Here is a 24,032-nt window from a genome sequence, read left to right as displayed (position 1 = left end):
TGTATAACTCTAAAATTCAATTTTTAAAAGACTTCAGGCAACTCATGACCACATAAGATACCTAGATTTCTCATATTTTAAGGATGAGCGATTTTACTCCTATCCATTATTAATGCCTCCTCCCATTCCTTTACTGAGTTCAAATTTAGGCTCTCCCCCTATCTTGGACATCACTGCCCCCCCACCCTACTGCTATCCTAGCTCTTCCCCTTTTCCTCAGATACACCTTCCAGTTTTGATCAAGAAGACATGTTATCTGGTTGCCAGGAATCAGCAGCAGTAGATCAGTGAGACAAGCCTAAGAGCAGGGCTGAGTGAAAGAGGGAAGAAATATGAGGGCAGGAAACAAGTTACACTTTTTATTTCTCACCCAGAATACATTAGACCTGGCATCCCTGGGGCTTCTACCTGGGTAAAAATGCCTGGAATTAAGAGATAATTCTATGGAAATACCAAGTTTAGGTAAAGAAAAGCAAACCAGTGAAAATATAAATAAAACTTTTAATACCTATAATTTCTTTTATACATCAATTGAAAAACTTTTACCTATATTCTCTGCATGTGCAAAAGTATTCTCGCACTTCAACGGCACCAGAAAGACAGCTATGTAAAAGGAGTTGTTTTTTTTTACACTTGATTTGTCACATTGTGTTAAAGACACAATGACATCAAGGAAAATCTAGGGCTACCCTCAATTACACAAACATATTGCATCATGTCCACTCACCAAATGTTAAGTCTGATACATTCAAACATCAAAAATAAAACAACCAGTCTCTCTCTTCGTATATTTATTCACTTTCCAAGTGTGTTTGGTCTCCTACTAAACTTCAGAAATGTTCTGCAGCCACTTTAAAATTACAAAATGCAAAACAGAATAAAAATAATTTTTCTCAGAGAAAATCTTCAGATTTACATAAAAAATTGACAGCTTCTCAGACAGGTAATCTAACATACTCCTTCAACTATCACTTCTTCACAGAGTACAGTCTTTTTTTATCTAAGGCTGCCTGTGATATGCAGTACCCTGGCCTCCAAGTGGACATTACATTACATTTACAGTACACAGACAAAGACAATTTCTGGAAGTAGCTTTAAATAGAAAGTGCCCTTACTTTGAAACTTGGCAACAGTATAGACAGTAATTGTGCAATCAAAGCCACACTGGGGGTTTATGAAAACTTCTTTCACATTATTAATTTCAGAAATGCTGCACCCATTATGGTTTTAGTACTTACTACATTCACAAATTAACCTTACCTAATAAAAAGGCACATCTTCAAATATTGAATAAAAAAACTCCAAATCAAAAAAATTAGATTATACATTAAAATAAAATACTTGATGCATGATCCTTTATGAATAACAGCCTATTCTGGTTTCTTAGCTTCTCAAGGTACATGAGTTTTTTGCAAAGTTTGGCAGGCTGACAAAATGAATTTTCTAGTGAGAAGCAGACAGGACTTAGAAACAAAGTCAAGATGAGTACAAACCCCAAGGCCTCCATGAACTACAGGAATTGGTAGCTAAAGCACCCTATTGTAATGCTGGTGTTGAGAGAGACTAGACTGAACTCTGCCTCTCAAGCTGACCATGTTACAATGAGAGCTATGTGCATTCCAATATACAAGGAAAAATGGCTAAGTTGAACCAAATCCAGGAGCCTACATGATGGGGCTTCTACTATTGTAAAAACTGCACAAGACACTGGAGTAAAAGTTTATAATCAAAAAACAAAATTAAAAGCCAATAACAATTTTTCAGGTTAAAGTATTGCAGTATACTATTCCTGAACCTCAATACTTGGAAAATAAACAATAACCTACTGTTAAAGAAGAAAAAATGTACAAAACATCTCAGTTTAACAGGAAAAGGCGCAAGATGTTTTTTGAACCAGCTACACTGGTCTTCTCTGTGGCTACTGCATGGAAGAGAGTGAGATGGAGCCACTGCCATCAGGTGTCTCACAAATGCTCTAAATTTGGACAGATGAATGGATGTTTTTCTAGTGACAAAGAAAATGCATAGTTTTCACCAAGTCCAAATGAAACACAATCTTTCCAAGTTTCAAACTTTTAATTATTCAGCTCAGGCACTGGTTTGCCCTGACTTTAAAACTTTACCACCACCAAATAAATGTCAATGTATTCATAGTTCAGAAGGAACTCACTTTGAGCCAGTTTGAGTCAAACTAATTTGTAAACAGAATCATCTGACCCCCATTAAGTGATGCTAATATAGAACCACAATCTATATTTATTGGATAGGAGAGAAACTCGCACAGGTTCTTTATTCTCTTTGCTTAGTGGGAAGACCAAAAGGAAGATATAGGGAATCAAAGGATGTACAGAGAAAGTTCTGTTCAAAAGAAATGAAAATAATGATGAAGAACCCTTATGAGTCTCTCCCCCCCCCCCCACCTCCTATCCTCCCCACTTTGACAATTTAGGTCAATGATGAATGTGTTCCAGAGCAGCTGCACCACCAGTCTTCTATTTTCAGTTAACAGGTTAAGGTCCAGGCTTTCCCCCTCTATATTTCATAGCACAATTCTCTAACTGACTTCTTGAATCTTTTGAGTTATTCTTTGGAGGCTAAGTCTTCTTGCTGGAAATATATAAAGAGGTGGCTCAAAGCACACAATATATGAGGGATGGAGGGTGAGATGGACAGAAATGGGTGAAATCATCTCTCCACTTTATAAAGCAATGCCAGGGGACAGACTTGTGGGCTTTCCTCTTAGTGCATAGCTTGAAATAAAGGTGCAAAGCTGGCAAAAGAGGTGACATTTTCAATATAAAACTGATTTTTTTGTTTTCTGCCATTAAATGATTAGTACTAAGTACTAAGTGGAATTTAATACTGAGAGGCACTAAAAGTGCACCTTGGAGTTAACTGAGGGGGACAACCAAGTTGTACTGAGCTATTTTAGATATAATGCTCCCAAAATCTAACATTGGAATAGAGGAACTTTATATTTTTCAATATAAAAGTGGATTTTTAAAAATAAAATTAGTCTACACAGTGACCTTTTTCTACTTTACCTTGGTTAGAACCAGGGTAATCATAAGAAAACTGTAAAGAAAACTGGGTAAAGAATATATCAAGAGGCATAGCTTATAGAACTCCAATATTACACACACATTTGTGATTGAAAATGCTTAGTATCCAATATCCTTGGACAGTAGAGAGTCCAAGATAATTTATTACATTTTAAATTCAAATTCATAGGACTAGCAGCCATTCTGAAATTATGAATCCTATTTTATATTGTCAAATTATTTTAAGACCCCAGGATTCTCAAATACATAAGCCAGGGCAGAGTCCTTTATTGCTGGCAACATTTGTGGAAAAGACTGACATTACAGGTTACTATTAAGAGAAGCTATGACATGATCTTACTGGTTCAGGGATGTCCTGCCCATATAGCTGGGCAGTAACTATGGAAACAGAACAATAATTCTCACTTGATTTTTAAATGTCAAATAAATAACAGGTGACTAGCTAACAACTGGTGAGTGGACCGTCCTACATCAGTATGCATAGCTCATCAGTATCATTGCTGGCATCTTTGAACAGCTAATTTCATATAAACATTCAAATGAATATTACATCTCATCTGCATTACAGATTTAACCCTGGCAAGTATTAAAAATAAATACTTTTCTGTTCAAACCACAGCCTTATTTTCCAGTGCTTCCTTTACATATCTCCTTCTCTTGTCCCCAAATAAAAACCAAAGGGAAAAGGGTTTTTTTTCCAGTCTGTAGAGTTCTCAATAAAGTGTTTTCTCCCAATGGTTAAAAACCTGCAACTAACGCAGTTTCATTTTCTTGACTTTCCGGCGCTTGAGTTCCTCCTCTTCACGTCTCATTTCTTCAAGGTCTTCTTGCATACCAAGTCTCAAGCTGTAAAAGAATAGAAATACTCTTTATTAAGCCCTGCAAGACAAAAATTCTGCTTCTTCAAAAGGATAGAATAAGTACCAAATCAACCTAGGGATGTTAAATGGAAGCTCATACATATCAAACCACCTAAGGAATGCAGAAAACCAGTTTGTTATTGGGCACATGATGAAGAAAAGGTATAAATATAATTGAAAATATAAAGAGCTTATTACTTTTGAGCGACTATATATAGGATAGTTTTAAATTAATAAGGACCAATTTTTATTAAAGATGCTCCCTTATATACTCCATATATATACCCCAAATTCACCCCTACTTTACATATACCCTATAATGGGTGGAAATACAGACTAGAGTCAATTGTGAAAGTCAGTTGTTAAACAGCGGAGTTTGTATTCGATCCTGAAGCAATCTAGAGCCAATGAAGCCTGAGAAGTGGAATACCATGGTGAGTACCCTGCCTCAATATCATTTTGACAGCTGTAAGAAGATGAATTGGAGAGGGTAAAGGATGGAGGCTACTGGATGTCCAAGCAAGAAGTAATGAAAGAATTGAGTTGATTTTGGTATGAGCAGAAAGAAGGGGATGAAATTAAGAGATCTTATATAGAACTAATGTCTTAGCAACTAATCAGATAAAGGGTGAGTATCAAGGTCAATTCCTAAATTATGAATCTGGATAACTGCAAAAATGGTAGTGGGTCAGGGTCTCCACTGCTGGGCATATACCCCAAAGAAGTCAATGATAGAAAGGTTCAATACACTAAAATACTTAAAGCAGCACTTTTTGTGATAGCAAAGAACCACAAAGTAGGTGCCCATTCATTGAAGAATGGCCAAACAAATTGAGGTACATGAAAGTAACTATTACTATTCTCTTATCGAGAATCCTGTGAAGACTTATATGAACTCTAATGCAAAATGAAGTAAACAGAATCAATAAAGCAATATACACAAAAATAACATCTACTGTTGCAATCGAAATGAAACTGAAGCACAATACTCTGAACACCATTTGCTGGTAAGGCTAGCAGTTTTAAAAGGGGTCTTTTAACTTTGCAAAGACCTGGAGTGAGGGTTGATAGACTGTTTTCATAGACAAAAGAAGCATCCCCAAATTAGAAGGCAGAATCATAGTTGGGGAAAACAATGATTGGTTACTAAGTCAGAAACATCATAGGCATGGGAATTGTATGACTGGCTGGAAATTAGGAATGTGGGCGAACAACCTCTGTTCCCATTATTGTCACTAGGCAACTGCTAGTTGACTAGTTGACTCATTCCACCTGCAGTGATTGAAGCCACCTACATCTAACAAGAATGGCATATAGATAACATTTCCTTTAATTATGCAATTATAACTAGTGGTAGAGAATCTAGAAGAGCTCAACTTAAACTGAATTCAAGAAGAAAACTAGTCATTATAGTAAAACTGAACTTTTAAACTTCTGAATGTAGAAAAAGGAACGTGACTTTAGGCAAATAAAATGACAACGGTGATACAGAATAGAATCAACAACAAAATGAAATCAAAATCAATTCGATTTTTTGAAATCAAAAAAACTGCTATGAAGTTATGACCAAACTTGGGATGATGTATATAAAGTCAAACTGATGTATTTTTACAAAGCTTTATCTTTTGAGTTCATTAAAATATATGGTTCTCTTGGAAGACAGTAAGAATAATATAATAATATAGTGGGGGAAAAAGGTATCGAAAATTTATTTAAAAAGAAAAATGGTGATGCCTTGATAGAAATGAGGAAGTTTAGAAGAATAAATGTGGAAGGAAATATGCCAATTTCTGTTCCAAACAAACAGGCTCTTCACAACATTCTGCCTTGTATTGTTAGTTATGAGTCAAAGTTTGTCTCTGACTGGATTATAAGTTCCCTGAGAGCACAAACACTATATGCTTCTTTTCTATCCCTATCCTCATAAGCTCATGTAAAGACAGAGTAGCTCAATTAATATTACCAGCAATGATCTCTTGACTTAGTATGAATATCAAGCTAGATATACTGCAACAAACAAAGGATTTTCAAAGATTATTGGCAAAATTGTGATGTCTGATACATACCTTTTGGCTTCCTCTTTCTGTTGCTCTCTCCAACTGCTTTCCATGTAACGTAAGGCATAATCACTTTCATCTTTGTATCTAAAAATCAGAAATTAATCATTATAAAAGAATCAACTAACAAGATTGCACTATCTCATTTTAAAAAAACTAAATGATATATTGGAGCAGCTAAGTGGCATGGGGATAGAGCACCAGCTCTGGACTCAGGAGGACCTGAGTTCAAATTTGGCCTCAGACACTTAATAATTACCTAGCTGTGTGACCCTGGTCAAGTCACTTAAACCTCAATGCCTTGCAAAAACCAAAATAAAAAGTTGATTAGGTATAAACACATTTAATTTGGTACTTAATTTGGTTTCTCTCAGGTGAATAAGGAAAAAAAATCAGCTATAGCCAACTGGTCCAACATACTGATATGATTTATTTATTTATTCATTCATTCTTCAAATGTTAAGACATTTAGCTTGATTAATGTCTGCTATTAAATTCTATTTTTCCAATCAACAAATATAACACTGCTGGTCTTCACCATACTTACTTATTACGGTCATAGCCAAAGATTTCTCGAATATGTTTTGATATTTCTTCTTGAGGTTCTCCTTCATCATCAATGAAGTCGTCCATTTCTGAGTCATACTCCTCTTCCTCATCTTCCTCATGATAACGTTTCCGGGCCATAGGGGGAAATGGAGATCTCTGAGTACCTAGGCATAAAAAAACCATTATACTTCTAAGGAGATGGCAATTATTTTATAATAAAATACAAAGACAGAATTTTACATATTTGTTTAATAATAGAGCCATATCAAATTTCCTTTAAAAGAAGATACCTCTCTCTTGAGTTATCAGTAAAATGACAGGTGCCTTGGAGAGATTTACTCTTCCAAGTTAGTCTCAGTGTAAATAACTATTATTCAGTAATCAAGTTATGTACTGGGTTGTAAGAAAGTCAGCAGGGATAAAAAAAAAGTCTACAATTTCCTTTTCCTTTCAACTGTAATATGTTACCATTTCATCTTGCTTTCCAGCAGGAAAATATGTATTTTTTTTCTGTTCCCCTAATGTACTCAAAGAATTCTTGTCTTTGGCACCTTTATCCCTCCAGTAGAGCCAAACGATTAAGCTTGGTGACTCCCCTCACTCAAATTCACGTGCATGTCATGGCATCACCTCCCTGAGGCCATGGTCTTCTTTGAGAAAGGACAAATATTACAATCACACAACCAACTGCTTAATGTTGGCACTCCAGAAGGAACACCACCCCAGAATAAGAACCCTCCCCCGCAGTGGGCTTTGGGAGGAGCCCAGGAGAGGTATTTCTTGGGGATTGTGAAGCTTAAAGTGTAGCAGCCAAAGTTTCTACCAGAGGAGTGACCTCCCAAGCCATTTTAGAGGCATGAGCTAAAATTTCATATTGTAATCCAATAGGTTTGAAGCAGTTCTTATGAATGAGCAAGATGATGCCCCCATGTTTCACAATCACAAAACACTGAAAGAGACTGCACAACAGATTTCTTAGCTGTAGATGAAGATATTCCCCCATGGTGGGCAACATGCTCTTAGGGGCTTATGTCTTACCTTGTGAGTATATTGCAGGTCTGAAGCCAGGTGGAGGGGACCTCAATCCATTCACCATTCCATTGCTGGGTCGGCTGCTGATATTCTTGGAAGAGATAGTTTCTGAAACAACTGTGCACCTGGGCTTCATAGCGGGGCCTGAGGCACTAACTGTCCGCCCAGAGCCACCTGAGCTCATAGGTCTTCCAGAACTGCCCGAGCCACTCACAGGTCTTCCAGGACCACCGGAGCCACTCACAGGTCTCCCAGAGCCACTTATGGGTCTCCCAGGGCCACCTGAGCTGCTTGCAGGTCTCCCAGGGCCACCTGAACCACTTATGGGTCTCCCAGGGCCGCCTGAGCCACTTATGGGTCTCCCAGGGGTGCCTGAGCCACTTACGGGTCTCCCAGGGGCACCTGAGCTAGGTCGCCCAGGGCCACTTGAACTGCTGACAGATCGCCCAAGTTGGGTCATTGTCCTCCCTGTAGGGCCTGAACTACTGGCTAGCCGGCCAGAGCTTCCTAAATTGCTTGTAGGATGCTCACGACCACCTGAGACACTAATAGGTCGTCCTGTGGGGCCTGAGCTACTGATCAAACGTTTGGATCCATTGGCTTGCTGTTCAGGCCCTGAGCTGGAGCTGCCACCATGCCTCTTAGGGCTTGGGCTTTGGATTGCCCGAGAAGTCCCTATGCCTGGCCGCCCCGATGTTGAGCTAGAACTGCTCCCTGGCCGCCCTGAGGTTGAGTTAGAACTGTTCCCTGGCCGCCCTGAGGTTGAGCTAGAACTATTTCCTGGCCGTCCTGAGGTTGAGCTAGAACTGTTCCCTGGCCTCCCTGAGGTTGAGCTAGAACTGTTCCCTGGCTGCTTGGCACCTGGATTTCTTGTCTTGTCATGTGAAGTAGAGACAGCCCCAGACTTGGAATGGCTAGGATAGGAAGAAGGAGATTTGAGGGACCTGTGCTCATTGGATTTTTGAGTCCCACGAATCATAGTCTTTGAGATCCCTGTGCCCATAGTATGAGAGTTGGAACGGGACTTCTCTGCCCCATTAAGTAAGAGATTGTGACTTTCACTAGTCGAGTGCTGGACACCATCCCCAGACCCTGCTTTGGTCCTTTCTCCTGGCTGGGACTTGGTGGATGGCAGTCTCATAGATTTCTCACTGGATGCAAGAGGTCTAGATTTTTTCTCAGCACCTATTTGGGGAAGGTGGCTTCCCCTGGAAGAGGAATGTTTGTCCCCAGGACCTTTGTGTCTTGCACTAACACACTCTTTGGGAGAAGGAACTTTTTTAGACATAGTTGAAGGAGCTGGTCTTTTTTCTCCCCCAAGCAACTTTTTTTCTTTTCCTCTATCTATGTTTTTGTGTTTTCGCTCTAAGAATTCTTTTTCCCTCAGTTCTTCTGCAGTTCTAGGCCGTTCCTCTATTTTCTTTACTACCTTAATCTCCACAGGTTCATGCTGCTTTTTCTCAGCCAGCCTGAGTAAGTCTGTGAAGTTCATAGGTGGAGGGGCACTTTTAAGGGGGGCCTTTGGTTTAGTTACAGACTTCAGAGGGGGTTCCTGCTCCTCATACTCCTCTGACTCCTCATGTTCAGACTCTGTCTGATAATATTCCAAAGATTCTGCTTCTTCCTCATTAAAGCATTCTTGGTCGGCTCCATGACCCGTGGGTTCCTCGACTAACTGCTTCCTTTTTGTCTTCTCTTCAATAGGAATCCCGTCATAACCATAGAAGTTGTCCTTTGTTCGCTTCGCCATGGCTCTTGCTTTTTTGTCATGTTTAAGTTCAATGCGTTTTTTCACCAGCTCCTCCTTTTTCCTCTTTTCCTCTAAGGCTAAAAAAATGATATATATATATAGGATTATATTAACAGAACAGTAAGGTAATAACTAGAGAAACACAAGATTCAAGCTATAACTGCAGACATCTAGGAATCAATTAAGGAAGTTATTCTAACAAGTATGTGGTTCATTCACATAATGAATAAGTTACACAGGACTTTCTATATGACTAAGGACATAAAAGACTTAGTTACTCAATAAAAATAAATAGTTTAGCAAGCTGATTTAACAAATTAGCTCAGTCTCCAAGAACCTTCAAGTTAATCCCTTGTCTTCTGAAAGAATCATTACTATGTCTTAGACCTCAGTTACTAAGATCTAGCTTTTCTATGACATCCTTGCCTTTATATTATTATAAATCATAATATTTTACATTGCAAATAGCATCAAACAGATTGCTACAAAGCTCTGAGCACTATCAGTTTATTAATAACACATTCACTGAGTCAAAGACTACCTCAGCAAGCCCAAAGGGAGGCTTTTTTAAAAGCAAAGGACAAAGAAAAGAGGAGGGGAAAGCAATAGGATTGGTTAAAGGACTGACAGCATCTGGTGGAGGGGATAATAAGATTAGTTAAAATCCTGGAATGTGGGCAGGTAGCCCCTCCTTCCATTTAGACAGTTGACTGATATTGTCACCTGGATCTTGCAGGAATTACTAATGATTATTTCTTTTAGTTGTACAAAAATTGCTAAAGATGAGACATTTCCTGGAATGGCACCAGAGATAACAGATGAACCAGTATTGTTAATATAAAGATAAGTTTCCTTGAGATGAAATGATTTACAGGTCTTTTGGGGATAATTCCCTGTGAATTAACGTGTTTTGGAGAGCACTGAACTTTTAAACTGTTGAGATTTTTTGTCATTTAAAAGTGTTTGAGGGGTGGCTAGGTGGTGCAGTGGGTACAGTGGGTAAGAACACTGGTCCTGGAGTCAGGAGTATCTGAGTTCAAATCTGACCCCAGACACTTAATAATTACCTAGCTGTGTGGCCTTGGGCAAGCCACTTAACCCCATTGCCTTGCAAAAAAAACCAAAACAAACTAAAAAAAAGTGTTTGATAGGAAAACAGAACTTTTGCATTTAACTGAAAGACTAAACTTTTGCACTCTTAAGTTTGATCACTTAAGAGATAGGGTAAAGGGCTTAGGTTGTTATACAAAATAGGGTTAAAGAATAGAATAAGTTATATAAGTATCAATTGTAAGAACTAAATGCAGAGTTAATTTGATTCTTTTTTAGTTGTATATTTTTAAGAACACAAAATTATATCATGACTTTCATTAGTCTCAAAAGAAGGCTGTTCTCAGCAAAAAAAGTGCTTTAAGCTGAAATATAAGAGTGAGTCATGGTCAACTTTGGGCAGTCTCTCTGACTTCAAGAAATTTATAATTTAATAAGAGATATAGAACAAACATTAAAATCCTTCATACCATAAAGAAGAATGACAAGAACAAATAAGTACAATATCAAAGTACAAAGGAATTGTGGAGAGCTGAGGGCAAAATGGAAATACCTTTTTTTTTCTTAGTTCTTCTTCCTTCCGTTTAAGGAAAGCTTGCACTGCTGCTGACTGGACACCTTTCACTTTGGGATCTTTTTTAGGAGGACCTACTGCCAAACTGTATCTTTTCTGAAAAGGAAAAAAAAAAGGGTTAAAATGGCATGATATACCTCTGAACCATTCCTTGGCCCATTTATTCTTTTTTTTTTAAATAGTCCATTTATTCTTAACATAATTGAAATGGGTAGATTCAGTGACACATTTGGATAGAATGAAGGTGGGGGGAGGGAACCAAGATGGCACCATGAAGGTAGGAATTCCCAGAAGCTTTCCCAAGGATCACTCCAAATGCCTTAAAATTCTAGAGTGGTGGAACCCACAGAAAGATTGAGTAAAACAATTTTCTGACCCAAGAGAACTTGGAAGATCTGAGGGAAGGGCCTGGTCCTCTGGGGTTGGGAAAGGGCTCAGCACAGCCTGGGCCACACCACACTAGAGTGAACCAGCTCTAGCTTTCCAGTAACAGCCCACCTGGTGCCTGGGTCTATGGCAGCTGGAGTGGTTTCCAGACCCCTCAGCCCAGGGATCGCCAAGGACATCTGGAAGGTCAGAGGAAAAACTCTGCCACAGAGTGAGTGCAGAGCCCAGGCCAACCAAGTCTCAGTGTAGTCCCACCCCAGGAACCAGAAGCAGGTCTGGGGAACCACCTAGCAGCTGCTTCCAGAGCACTCAGACCAGGGGTTGGGAGATTCAGAAGTCTATCTATCCCTGAGGCAGGACTCTGCTGCTCTGCCCTAGTTCATCAGATCCAGGTCACAATCTGAGACCCCATACTGCCATAGTGGAGCAGGGATACCTCCTCACAGCTCCAGGGCGAAGGGGAGTTGCTAGTGGTCCACTACAGACCAGAGCACAGGCCAGGAGAGCAGTCAGAGCCTCTCAAGACCTTGGAGGAATTTAAAGTCCTTGAGGAGTAGGGGGAGTATCCCAAAAACACTCAAAAGCTTGGTTAGTATGTTAAAATCAGGGCATAGACTGGGGAAATAAGCAAATTGAAGAGAAAGAACCTGACCATGGAGGATTAAAATACATATTCAAAAGATGACAAAGTCAAAGCTTCTGTATCCAAAGCCTCCAAAAAAAATTGGAATTGGTCTCAGGCTGTGGCAGAGCCTCCAAAAAGACTTTGAAAATCAAAGAAAGGAGGTAGAGGGAAAAATTGGGAAGAGAGATGAGAGTAATGCAGGAAAATCATGAAAACCAAGTCAGCAGCTTGGTGAAGGTGATACAAATACCAAAGAAAGAATCTTAAAAACAAGTTTAGGTAAAAATGAAAAAAGCAGTCCAAAAGGTCAATGAGAAGAATGCCTTAAAGAGTAGAATTGGCCAAGTGGAAAAGGAGATAAAAAAGCTCTCTAAAGAAAATAATTCCTTCAAATGTAGAATGAAGCTAAGGCAAGCTGATGACTTTGTGAGAAATTAAGAAATAAAACAAAACCAAAAGTATGAAAAATTAGAAGAAAATATGAAATATCTCATTAGAAAAACTGACCTGGAAAGCAGATCCAGGAGAGATAATTTAGAAATTATTGGGCTACCTGAAAGCCATAACCAGGAAAAGAGCCTAGAGGGTAAAATCCACTGATAACTTCCAGAGAGATCACAAAAAAGATAATTCCCAGGAATATTATAGCCAAAGAGAAAGTCTATTATACATTATATTATATTAATTATATTATATTAATTATATTATATGTCAATTATAAGTCAAAGACAAAATATTAAAAGCAGCCAGAAAGAAACAATTCAAATATTGTGAAACTACACAGTCAGGATTACACAGGATTTAGCTTGTAGGACTTGGAATACAATATTCTGAAAGGTAAAAGCTTGGATTACAGCTGAGAATCAACTACCAAGCAAAACTGAACATCCTCTTTTAGGGGAAAAGATGGACATTCGATGAAATTGAGGTCTTTCAAATTTTCCTGTTGAAATGACCAGAGCAGAACAGAAAGAGCAAATTATGAGGGATTTAATGATCTTGGACAGCTTGTATTCCTCCTGCATGAGAAGATGATACTGATAACTCATACTAACCATTTCATGTATTAGGGTAGTTAGAAGGAGCATATATATAATTAAGGCACAGGATGGGGCTGAATATGAGTCAATGGGCGGGAAAAAGGGAAAGGAGAGGTACAATGGGTGAGATATTTCAGGTGAAAGAGTCAAGAAAAAGCTTTTGCAATGGAGTGGAAGGGGGAAGGTGAAGAGGGAAGTGAGCCTTCATTCTCATCAGAAGTGGTTCAGAGAGGAATTCCATAACATACATATTCAATAGGGTATAAAAATCTATCTTTCTGGTGAAGAAAGGGATGGGAGGAGGATAGGGGAAGGTAAAGCAGGGGTCTAGGATGATAGAAAAGAGGGAAGATCGTGGGAGAGGGTAGTCAGATACAATAAACTTTTGAGGAGGGACAGGGTAAAGAGAGAATAGAATAAATGGGAGTGGGGAGGAATAAATGGAGGGAAATACAGTTAGCAATAGCAACAGTGCAAAACATCTCTGATGGACCTATGATAAAGAATGTGATCCATCCCAGAGACAGAGCTGATGATATATGAATACAGATGAAGTATGCTTTTATCTCTCTTTTTCTTGAGGTTTCTCTAACTTTATGGGGGGGGAATTATGCTTACTTTTAAAATACTATTGTAGCGTAAAAATAAACTAAATGTACAGAAAAAAAGAATGAAGGTAGAACTTCATATTTGAATCATTCAGTAGCAGCAATGATTCAAACCAGGGAAATCTGAACAATTTAGTGTTTGCTGTTTATTTTATTTGACTCATTCCTATTTTCTGACAAATTTCCCCTGATGATGCTATGACTACCCAGAGACACTGCCCCTCTGCCTGCCCCTTTCATTAGGATATACAGGTAAACTTTTCTAAGCATCTAAGGTTTCCTTGCAAGATTCACTTCAATTCTACCTCCAATATTTTGTCTTAGTCTTCAAAGCATGCTTTGATGTATTTGAGATTTTAAAATCTTATTTTTTAAAAACACAAATTAAACAATTCTCTCCCCACTTTAAAGGACCCAACTTTAGATATCTGAGGGTCTTAGATAGCAACAGAAGACAAACAGTTCACTAAACCAGAGGATCTGAACCTAGAATATACATCTGGGGGTATGAGAAACTTATCAATGGAGAGTGCTATGAGTATTTAGCAAATGACTATATTATCCTATCAAATTTAATTACTCTCTTTATGTGAACATGCATGGAAAATTCTAGAATTTATTTCCTTTCATATTGCAAAGGTAGGAGGGTGTTATGGTACAGTTTATCGAAAAGCAAAAGTGGTGTGGCTACTGCAAAAATGCTTGGGAATCCCTACACTAGGCCTTTGTGGGGAAGTTCTGTCCAGCAGGTATTATGTAATGGTTCTCAGCCTCTAGAAGTTCTCAATATTATTAACATTTCATCTTTCAAAAATGATTAAGTTGCAAAGTAAGTATTTTCCTGTTCCCCTGCTCCAATCCTAGAAAACTGTTAACTGAAAAATAATAGCCAGTCTAAGTTGGATAGACATATTCAAATTTGTCCTTGGCTTAACATAAGAAAGAAAAATGAAGAAAAAAAATTGGACCTGATAAACATTCCTAACTGTACAACAAGCATCTTTCTTTGGGTTTCTATAATGAGTGCCTTCCCTCCATAAACTGAGCTCTCTACTGTTCTGATAAAAAATTATATTTCAATTCAAAAAATATTTCTAAAACATCTATGTGCAGGGTTTGTGCTGAAGTTAAATATTAATTCAGAGTCAACTGCCTGACTCTTAGCTGGGTTTATATTTTACTTCCAAATGGCTACTATCCTTCCTGCTGAATGCCTCACCAGCTTAGCACAGATGGCATTTCTTTGGGTTTTGATTCTTATGCAATATAATCATGAAATGACTAAAACTAAGATGATGTTTATTTAAATTACTAAACTGAAAACAAAATGTGGCACTCTTATTGCAGACCTATGTCAAATAGCAAACGAATCATTATTCAGGCCTATTTGTGAATTGACTCCAGGGTTAATCCACATTTCATTCATGAACTATCAGATGAGAGAGTCTATTCCAAGTCCAATGATCTTGGTAAAATAAAAAATATGATAGCAATTTAAATTAACAATTAATCTGGAGGCAAAAGTGCCCAACAGTCTTGGAGAGGAAATCTAAGGACCCATATAGATGCATGTGGTAAAGAGAACAGAATATTTTGAAAAAGCTTAAAAGTGCCTGGTAAGTTTACTCATGAAACCAGCACCAATCTAACCAGTATATCCTGTGCAGCAACAATGCTACCAGCATTAGAGGAATCCACCAAAAGAACTCTTAACTAAAGTATCATATGTCCATCCTTGATCTTCTTGTACTTCAGGTTTTCTGAATTCACAGCAAAATGCTGTAGTGGGTGGTTTAGTAAAGTACTAATCAATTAACCAGTATTTATTTAGCCTAGCACTGTACTGGGACAGCCAGGTGATCTGCAAAGGACTTTGAACCAAGAGGACCTGAGTTCAAATCCAGTCACAGGCACTTACTGTGAGACTGGGAAAGTCACTTAACCCTGTTTGCTTCATTTTCCTCTGTAAATTAAGTTTGGAGAAGGAAATGGCAAAAAAGTATCTTTGCCAAGAAAAACTCAATGGGGTCATAGCCCTAAATGGAGGTCAGAGAGTTGGACGAGACTGAAAGGACAGAACGGCCTTGTATCAGTTAATGTGGAATGTAACTATAAAATACAGTCTCAGCTCACAAAGAACTTGAGGCTATTTTAGGAGAAGGATGAAGGTGAAGATTCTGAAGTGAAATTTGATAGAGTCATTCATTAAGAGTGGCTGTTTCCAAAGAGAGGAGTGAGGCTTGATCCAATCCTTCAATTCTTCCTGAAAGCCAATTGTTAATGGGAGTGTTATCACACCTATACCACTCTTCAATATTTCCTAACTCTTAATCCTCCCAGTCTTGGCCTAGAAGTGGGCCCTCAAGAAGTCAGAATCTACTTGACTCAGACAAAATGACAAACTTCCCTGCCTTGTTCCTATTCTCTCATTCCCCTACACTCCACCATGATGGTACTCAGTCTAGCAGAGCAATGAGGCCTCCCCAAAAGGGACATTCTCATTTTTGGTGGAAAAGAGAGCTCAGACTATAATTATGCAATCTGTAAGACACTTCCAAACACATCCTCCTCTTTAACCCTGAGGGTATCATCATCTCTCCAAGTTTTACAGATTCTCAGCCTTCCTAAACACTTTCATCAACTGAAAATGCTCTCTTCAAAGTAAACAAAGATATCTTACTTCTAGACCAAGATGGTTGCATCTTGACCTCTCTGAAGCATCTGTCCCTGTGGACAACCTTCTCTGTCTGGATCCTTACTATGTCAACACAAATTGTAATAACTTTTCAGACACTTTAAGTTTCCATCAAGATTCCTTGTCTATTTAACCTTATTTAATTTTCTTCTTATATAGTCATTATGTACTCCAAATAAATGAAACATACTAAATGTTATGGGCCAAGCACTAGATTAAGCTCTAGGGATACAAAAGTCAAGACAGTTACAGTCCTAGTTACAGTCCTAGAAGAGCTTTCATTCTAATGGGGGCAAACAAGCACACAAAATGAGATGCAGGTCAGAGAAAGGGGCACTTTGGCAATGAAAATTGCAAGGGGTGGTGGGTGGGACCACAGTAGTAGACTGGTAGTTCTTCCAAGAATATAATATTTTGGTAATGGTCTTAAAAAACCCTCCAAAAAACCCTAGACTCCATCACAGCCACTATTGTCCTAAATGTCTTTTTTTCCCAGCCAAACTCCTTGAAAAAGTCATTACACCTGCCCTTCAATTCCTCTCCACCACAATTTTCTTAATCCTCTACAAGCTATTGTCTTCTCTCATCCAGAGATGCCAATGAACTTCAGCTCTCATCATTTTTGACTTCACTGCAACATGAGTGTGGCTCATTTTTTCTTTCCTCTTCAGGATTTCATCACTCAGCTCTCTCCAAGTCTGAAATGCTGAGTCATCAGTATCCCTCCCACTCTTAACTGTGAGTGCCCTTCTAACACTGGTCCTCTCCTTTTGTTCACTTTAAACTATCTTCCTCGATGACCTCAGCAACTTCCATGAGGCCAATTATCTCATGCAAATGACTCCCAGTTCTGGGGGGGAGGGGTGTGTGTGTGTGTGTGTGTGTGTGTGTGTGTGTGTGTGAGAGAGAGAGAGAGAGAGAGAGAGAGAGAGAGAGACAGATTTTTCAGGTTTCCACCACCTCTCTTCTACTTTGGTTTTTCTGCTTCTAATTTCTTTTTTTTTTTTTGGCTACCAAACTGATTTTCCTAAGTTCAGGTCTCAGTCACACTCAACCCATCAATCCCAAAAGTTCTCTACTGCCTCCAGAATCAAATATAACCCTTTTGTTTGAAAAAATATTTTATATGTATGAAGACTCCACAAGAAAGTATCAATCTCCATTTCATACTTTTATTTTATAAAAATAATTCTATATGTCAACCTCCAAAATAAAGAAGTCCCTATCTATGCTCCCTTTTGTGCACTTTTTAAAAAGTTACAATGACTCTCATTACTTTTTGAGGGGGGCACCATTTATTGTTAACCCCACCCCTTACCCCCAATTAGGTGAAAGGAAAAAAATGATCACAGTCAAGCAAAATGAATTCAGAACAGTTATGTCCAAAAAATGTTTGCTCCTATTACCTTTTTGTCTGGGGAAGGTAACCATGTCTCATCATTTAACCTGAGACATGGCTGGTCATTGCTTTGATCAGAATTCTAAAGCCTTCAAAGGTTGCTTTTCTTTTATAATTGCTTTCTTTGTTTAAACTTCTCTTCTGGTTTGCTCACTTCATTGTGTCAGGTCATATCATTCAGGATTCTCTGAAATTAAGTTTCTTTTGTCATTTCTTCCTGTATAATATTCTTATATATTTATATGCCACCATGGTTTTAGTTCATTTTCCAATTGTCTAAGGAGATCAAAGCCCCCCCCCCAATTTAGATAGGTTTTTTTCCTTTTCTACCCCTTTTACTATACCCCATTCAAGGACCAGAAAGTTACTTTCATTTGTGACTATTCAGTTCACTCCCTCCCTCAAACTATCTTTTCCCTGTTTTTTCCTGGCTTTTTTTCCCCTTTGAAATTTAAATCTCTAGCTAGGCTTTTTCCAGTCCCTTTCCAAGTCTAACAGCAATGGGTGATTTAGCCACACCAGTTTTTTTTTTTAGGTTTTGCAAGGCAATGGGGTTAAATGACTTGCCCAATGTCACACAGCTAGGTAATTAATAAGTGTCTGAGGTCACATTTGAACTCAGGACCTCCAGGGCCAGTGCTCTATTCACTGCACCACCTAGCTGCCCTTTAATTGATCTTTTATTTTTAGGTTTTTTCAAGGCAATGGGGTTAAATGGCTTGCCCAAGGCCACACAGCTAGGTAATTATTGTCTGAAGCAAGATTTGAACTCAGGTCCTCCTGACTCCAGGGCCCATGCTTTATCCACCAATTGAGTTTTGATGTTCCACCCAAGAAAGAAACTCCACTGTACCCATGTCTTGGCACTCAGCTGAAGTCCCCCACACCCAGAATGCATACTCTAAAACACTCTTATGACTGGGGTATAGCTGTCAGCAGAGAAAAGAAATGGTAGCAACAATGTAGAATCTCTAGCAAGCTTACAGGTGTGTGTGTGTGTGTGTGTGTGTGTGTGTAGTTTTTCCTTGAAATCTTGTTTCTAGAAGCTCTCGTTCTCTCCCTTCCCTTCCCCTCCCCCCTACCATGGTTCTAGTTCTGACCTCTGGGACCATGCAAAAGAAATCTAATTAGACTCTTTTCCACAGAATCTAAACCACCCTTTTATAATTATTTTTAGTGGGTTAGGGGGAAGAGGTTGGGAAGACCAGCAAAGCATAAAACAGAAATTGGGAAAATTCATAAGATTATTTCAGATTTAAGTCTTTTTTTCCTGAATATAGTTTTACTGGTTACATCATCTTAGAATTAAGTGCTATTTTCTTAGTTTTCCACTGGGAAATAATTGAGGGTGCCTAATTTTTTTAGGCATGATGCAACCCTGCCTTTGTTTTAAGTAAGAATATTTTAGAAGAGTTTTCTCTCTCTTTAAAATGGAAAAAAAAGCAGAGCTATTTCCTCTTGGAAAGCTTTGTTTTGTTTCTGAAGCCAACCATGACAGGAACCACTCCCCTCAAAACCAGCACAAGAGAGAGAAGGTCTGAGTAGTCTGCACAGGTGTTTGAGGCAGCTGGTCAACCCAGGCTCTTAAATTAATTTCTTGATTTTCATGTACCAGATCAGTACCTTTTAGTTATCTCTGAAGTCAGGCACTCCCTCCCAGAGCAGACACTGAGAATCAGGACTCAAAAGGCTCTGTGTGAGAGGTTTTGTTTAGTACCAAAAAAAAAATTGTAGATGAAATTCCTTGGGTTCTTGGCACATTTTAAGTGCTATATAAAATGTTAGCTATCATTATTATCAAATCAGAATTTTAAAGCTCAAAGAGACTTTGGAGAACATCTAGCTCAACTTACTGATTTGACAGATGAGACAACTATAGCCCAGGGAAGTTAAATAATGCTTAAGTCACATAGTGATATTGTAGTTAAGTCTCCTCTTAGTCCAGGACTCTCTTATACCTTATTTCTTCCTTAAGGATATGATTTCTCTCTCATCACATTCAATTTAAATTAATGTATACCATGGTAACCATTATGAAGACTAACAAACTGCCTTCTATGGGGGGGTGTAGAGGAAGATTAGGGGAAAAACTGTAAAACTCAAAAAAAATCGGATCAACGGAATCTCCAGTATTAAAGTCAACAGTTTTGGGTGGGGATACAGAGTCTGTTTTGATATAAAACACGGCTTAGAGAAATACAATTTCCACTCTCTGAACCTTTGTATTGGCTAAAAAAAGGAATGGAAGGCTTTCTGGACTAGATACCGATGTGTCTAGGAAGTTCATACAAGCTGAAAGTAATCCCATTTCCCAAGATTTCAGATGTTTATGATATACAGCCTTGACAAGCAGAATTAATGACTCATGCTTTAAGAAAATGGTTAAAAATCATAGCACTTTAGAAAAAAACAAATTTGTTTAAAAATCTGGTAGGTAAAGCTTGGGGAGAAATGTAGATGTTTAAAAATCTGGACATTATACAATTCTCTCAAGAGAAATTCTGGAGGACCTCAAATTTTTAAAAAAAGTTGATGAAGAAAAGCTGCAAATTACAAAAAACTATTTTAGAGACACAGGGTATTTGCTTTGAATCAGTACAGATATTTGCTTTCTATTTCTGACTATCCAAACCACAGGTATCACCAAGAGCTTTACTACTCTGCAGCTGGACTGGGAGCACTATCAGGAGAACACAGAAATGCTCCATTTATAGGAGAAAAGGTGACATCCATGTTTTATTTACTGATTGAGCTTTAAATGGATCTATGCCCATTGTATGCATTCAGTGAATCCTGAAGGAATAAGAAACCCCAGCTAGCTTTACAAAGTTTCTTTCTACAAGAACTCACAACAGCTAGTTTTAAAATGTAACCCCGACCCTGATACATTGCAACGGATGATTTTTTTCTTTCTTTTGATCTCAATGAAGTGTCTTGGGCTGTCATTATTCTCTCCTCCTCTTCTGGTTTCTCTAAGCTCTACTGTTCCTCTTCATCTTCCCAACCTCCTTCAATAGGGACCTTATCCTTGAGTCTGCCTTCAACTCATTCTCTCTCTAATAAAAGATTTTATTTATTTTGAGTTTTACCTCTCCCAACCCCCCCCACTGAAAGTAATTTGTCAGTCTTTACATTGTTTCCATGTTGTACATTGATCCAAATGGACTGTGAAGTGTCTCTCCTTTTTTTTTAGGTTTTGCTAGGCAGTGGGGGTTAAGTGGCTTGCCTAAGGCCACACAGTTAGGTAATTATTAAGTGTCTGGAAGAATAAGAAACTCCAGCTAGCTTTACAAAGTTTCTTTCTATAAGAACTCACAAACTGCTAGTTTTAAAATGTAACCTCGACTCTGAAACATTGCAATGGATGATTTTTTTTCTTTCTTTTGATCTCAATGAAGTATCTTGTGCTGTCATTATTCTCTCCTCCTCTTCTGGTTTCTCTAAGCTCTACTGTTCCTCTTCCATCTTCCCAACCTCCTTCAATAGGGACCTTATCCTTGGGTCTGCCTTCAACTCATTCTCTCTCTAATAAAAGATTTTATTTATTTTGAGTTTTACCTCCCCCAACCCCCCACTGAAAGTAATTTGTCAGTCTTTACATTGTTTCCATGTTGTACATTGATCCAAATCGACTGTGAAGTGTCTCTCTCTCCTTTTTTTTTTTAGGTTTTGCTAGGCAGTGGGGCTTAAGTGGCTTGCCCAAGGCCACACAGGTAATTATTAAGTGTCTGGAAGGAATAAGAAACCTCAGCTAGCTTTACAAAGTTTCTTTCTATAAGAACTCACAAACTGCTAGTTTTAAAATGTAACCTCGACCCTGAAACATTGCAACGGATGATTTTTTTCCTTTCTTTTGATCTCAATGAAGTATCTTGGGCTGTCATTATTCTCTCCTCTTCTGGTTTCTCTAAGCTCTACTGTTCCTCTTCATCTTCCCAACCCCCTTCAATAGGGACTTTATCCTTGGGTCTGCCTTCAACTCAATCTCGCTCTAATAAAAGATTTTATTTATTTTGAGTTTTACAAGTCTTCTCCTACTCTTACTTCCCCCCCCACAGAAAGCAGTTTGTCAGTCTACATTGTTTCCATGTTGCACACTGACCCGAATTGAGTGTGATGTGTCTCTCACTCTCTCTCTGTCTCTCTCGCTCGCACTCTCTCTCGCAGGAAACCAAGGGAAACATTTAAGGGAAAATTTTCCAAATTCATATTTCATCTCTTTATTTTTTTAAGTTGTTGCAAAGCAGCGGGGGTTAAGTGTCTTGCCCAGGTCCACACAGCTGGGTCACTGATTAAGTGCCTGAGGCCGGGTTTGAACTCGGGGACTCACCTCCTCATTTTCTCTTTTTACAAAGCTGACTTTCATGGTTTCATGGTTTCTACTCTTACAAGTTCTTTAGGCAGCCGGTGCCTGGACGAAAGAAGACTCCGATCCCCGCTTGTCGCCCGGGAAGGCGTCACTTAACCTGCCTCGGTTTCCTGTGCTGTAAAGTAAGTGCTAAGTCTCTGCGGAAAGCGCTGTGCGCACCGTCCGGGACACGGCCAGGGGCTGCCCACCTCGGGGCAGAGCCCCCCAGCAGGTGTCCCGGCCCGGCTCCGCTCGGTTCTCTTCGGCAGAAGTGACAGCCGGGGGGGGGGGGGCGCGCTCGCCTTCTCATTGGCTGCCACGGCGCAGGGGGCGGGACGCCCAAAGTGAGTCGGAGCCCGGGCCGGCCCGCGGCCGGAGGGGCCGAGGCGGCCGGTGCGGCCCGGACCGGCTTCCGGGAGCCGAGCGCCACCTCCGCCCGCGGCTCCGAGTCGGGGACAACTCGGGCGGCGGCCCCCCCCCTGCCCCCCGCGGCCGTTGGCGGCGGGGGGAGCGCGCGGCAGCCCCCCCAGTCCCCGGCCCCCCTCCCCCGCGCACCCCGGGGCGCCCCGCTCACCGGGATGATGTTGAGTCCCTGCTGCTCCGACGCCACCATCAGGATGTCCCGGAAGTCCATGGCGAGGAGCCTGGCGGCCGGGCCGGGCCGGGGGCGCACCGAGGCTCGCGGGCGCGGCCGGGCGCCCGGGCGGCTACAGCTGCCCCCTGCGCTCCCAACCCCGCGCCCTCCACCCCACGTCTACTTCCGGCGGCTTCCAAATTTGGAAGACCCCCCTCGGCCCGCACTCCGCCCTCCCCCGCGCCGGGGCAACCTATAATCTTTCGGTTGCGTCACCCCGTTCCGCGCGTCACTCGGGAAAGCTTCCGCACGCTACGCCGGATACGCGTGAAACCGGGGTCAGGTGACTTCCGGCCTCTGGAGGGGCGGGATCAGGCCCGCCCCGGACCAATGACGAGCTCCGGCCGCGGTGATTGAGCGGAGCTGCGGCGGGCGGAGCCGGCCGGTCGGGGCCCTCCGCTGGAGCTGAACTGAAGTGCGTCCTGAGGCGGCCGGCTTATAGGAGGCGGCGGCTTCACACCTCGGGCTCCGGCGCCGCCCCGCGGCTTCACACCTGCCGCCTCGCGCTCCCTCCCTCCCCGGGGTCCCAAGGTAGGAGCACCGAGCCCCTTCCGCGGTCCCGCGAGAGCCGCCGACGCCTGGGGGAGGGGAGGGCGAGGGGCTCGAGAAGCGGCCCCCGAGGGTGGGAGACAAGTCTTGCAAATAGCGGGGTGGCCCGTCCACAGCTCCAGCCCCAGTCAGCTCCCTCCTCAACTGCTGAAGCATCTTTTGTTTTTAAGATTTATCTATTTTATTATTATTGTTCACAAATCCAACTCTTCGTTTTATTTATTAGATCCACGGTTTTCTTACTTTCTCCTTTTTAAAAAGATTTTATTTGAGGTTTACAAGTTTCCCCCCAAAAGTTACCTCCCTCCCCCCCAGAAAGCAATTTGTCAGTCTTTACTTTGTCTCCATGTTGTACATTGATCCAAATTGAGTGTTCATCTTTCATAAAAAAAAAAAAACAGTTCAGCAAAACCAACCACCTCCGTTGAGTCTCCCCGAAATGCAAGGATCTGGGGAAACTGAGTTTTCGTATGTTTTATAATTAGACGCCAATGTTTCCTTTTTCTTTTTTCTTCCCTGTAGTAAGGAAGGCTGAATTCTGGGCACCTCCTCATTCCTAAGAATTGGACAATCAAGGGGCGCAGTGGATAGGGCACCAGCCCTGGAGTCAGGAGGACCTGAGTTCAAATGTGGCCTCAGACACTTAATAATTACCTAGCTGTGTGGCTTTGGGCCCCACTGTCCTGCAAAAAAAAAACAATTGGATAATCAAGACTTCTCTTGTATTTGCTAGATCCACTAGATCACACTTCAGCACTCCGAATGGAGAGCAGTATTCCCCCCCCCCCCATTACATACAATGGTAGATTTTTA

At 40.4% G+C, this 24,032-nt stretch overlaps 1 protein-coding gene across 2 annotated transcripts; it reads right to left on the bottom strand.

Moving 5' to 3' along the window:
• Nucleotides 1–200: 200 nt before the first annotated feature.
• On the bottom strand, nt 201–22,799 carry SPTY2D1 (SPT2 chromatin protein domain containing 1). Of its 2 annotated transcripts, XM_074230144.1 has the most exons (7): nt 22,611–22,696; nt 22,019–22,172; nt 10,918–11,030; nt 7,567–9,389; nt 6,527–6,692; nt 5,989–6,066; nt 201–3,908 (listed from the first exon to the last, which is right to left on the bottom strand). In XM_074230144.1, the coding sequence occupies exons 2-7, from the start codon at nt 22,052–22,054 to the stop codon at nt 3,815–3,817; spliced, it is 2,310 nt and encodes a 769-aa protein (XP_074086245.1). In that variant the 5' UTR covers nt 22,055–22,172; nt 22,611–22,696; the 3' UTR covers nt 201–3,814. The 2 variants fall into 2 exon arrangements, with proteins under 2 accessions (XP_074086245.1, XP_074086244.1); XM_074230143.1 differs by lacking the exon at nt 22,019–22,172 and having other exon boundaries at nt 22,611–22,799.
• Nucleotides 22,800–24,032: the final 1,233 nt, after the last annotated feature.

The sequence above is a fragment of the Macrotis lagotis genome, chromosome 3 (genome assembly GCF_037893015.1).
Source record: "Macrotis lagotis isolate mMagLag1 chromosome 3, bilby.v1.9.chrom.fasta, whole genome shotgun sequence".
Lineage (NCBI taxonomy): Eukaryota > Metazoa > Chordata > Mammalia > Peramelemorphia > Peramelidae > Macrotis > Macrotis lagotis.
This window is presented reverse-complemented; position numbering and strand designations above follow the sequence as displayed.

What these genes read in the sequence shown, in the direction of transcription:
- SPTY2D1 (XM_074230143.1), bottom strand. Translation starts at nt 22,670, where the DNA reads ATGGACTTCCGGGACATCCTGATGGTGGCGTCGGAGCAGCAGGGACTC. An exon ending in AGGGACTCAACATCATCCCG is followed by an intron (nt 11,031 to 22,610) that starts GTGAGCGGGGCG and finishes TTTCCTTTTCAG; the next exon opens with AAAAGATACAGTTTGGCAGT. An exon ending in TTTGGCTATGACCGTAATAA is followed by an intron (nt 6,067 to 6,526) that starts GTAAGTATGGTG and finishes TCTGATTTTTAG; the next exon opens with ATACAAAGATGAAAGTGATT.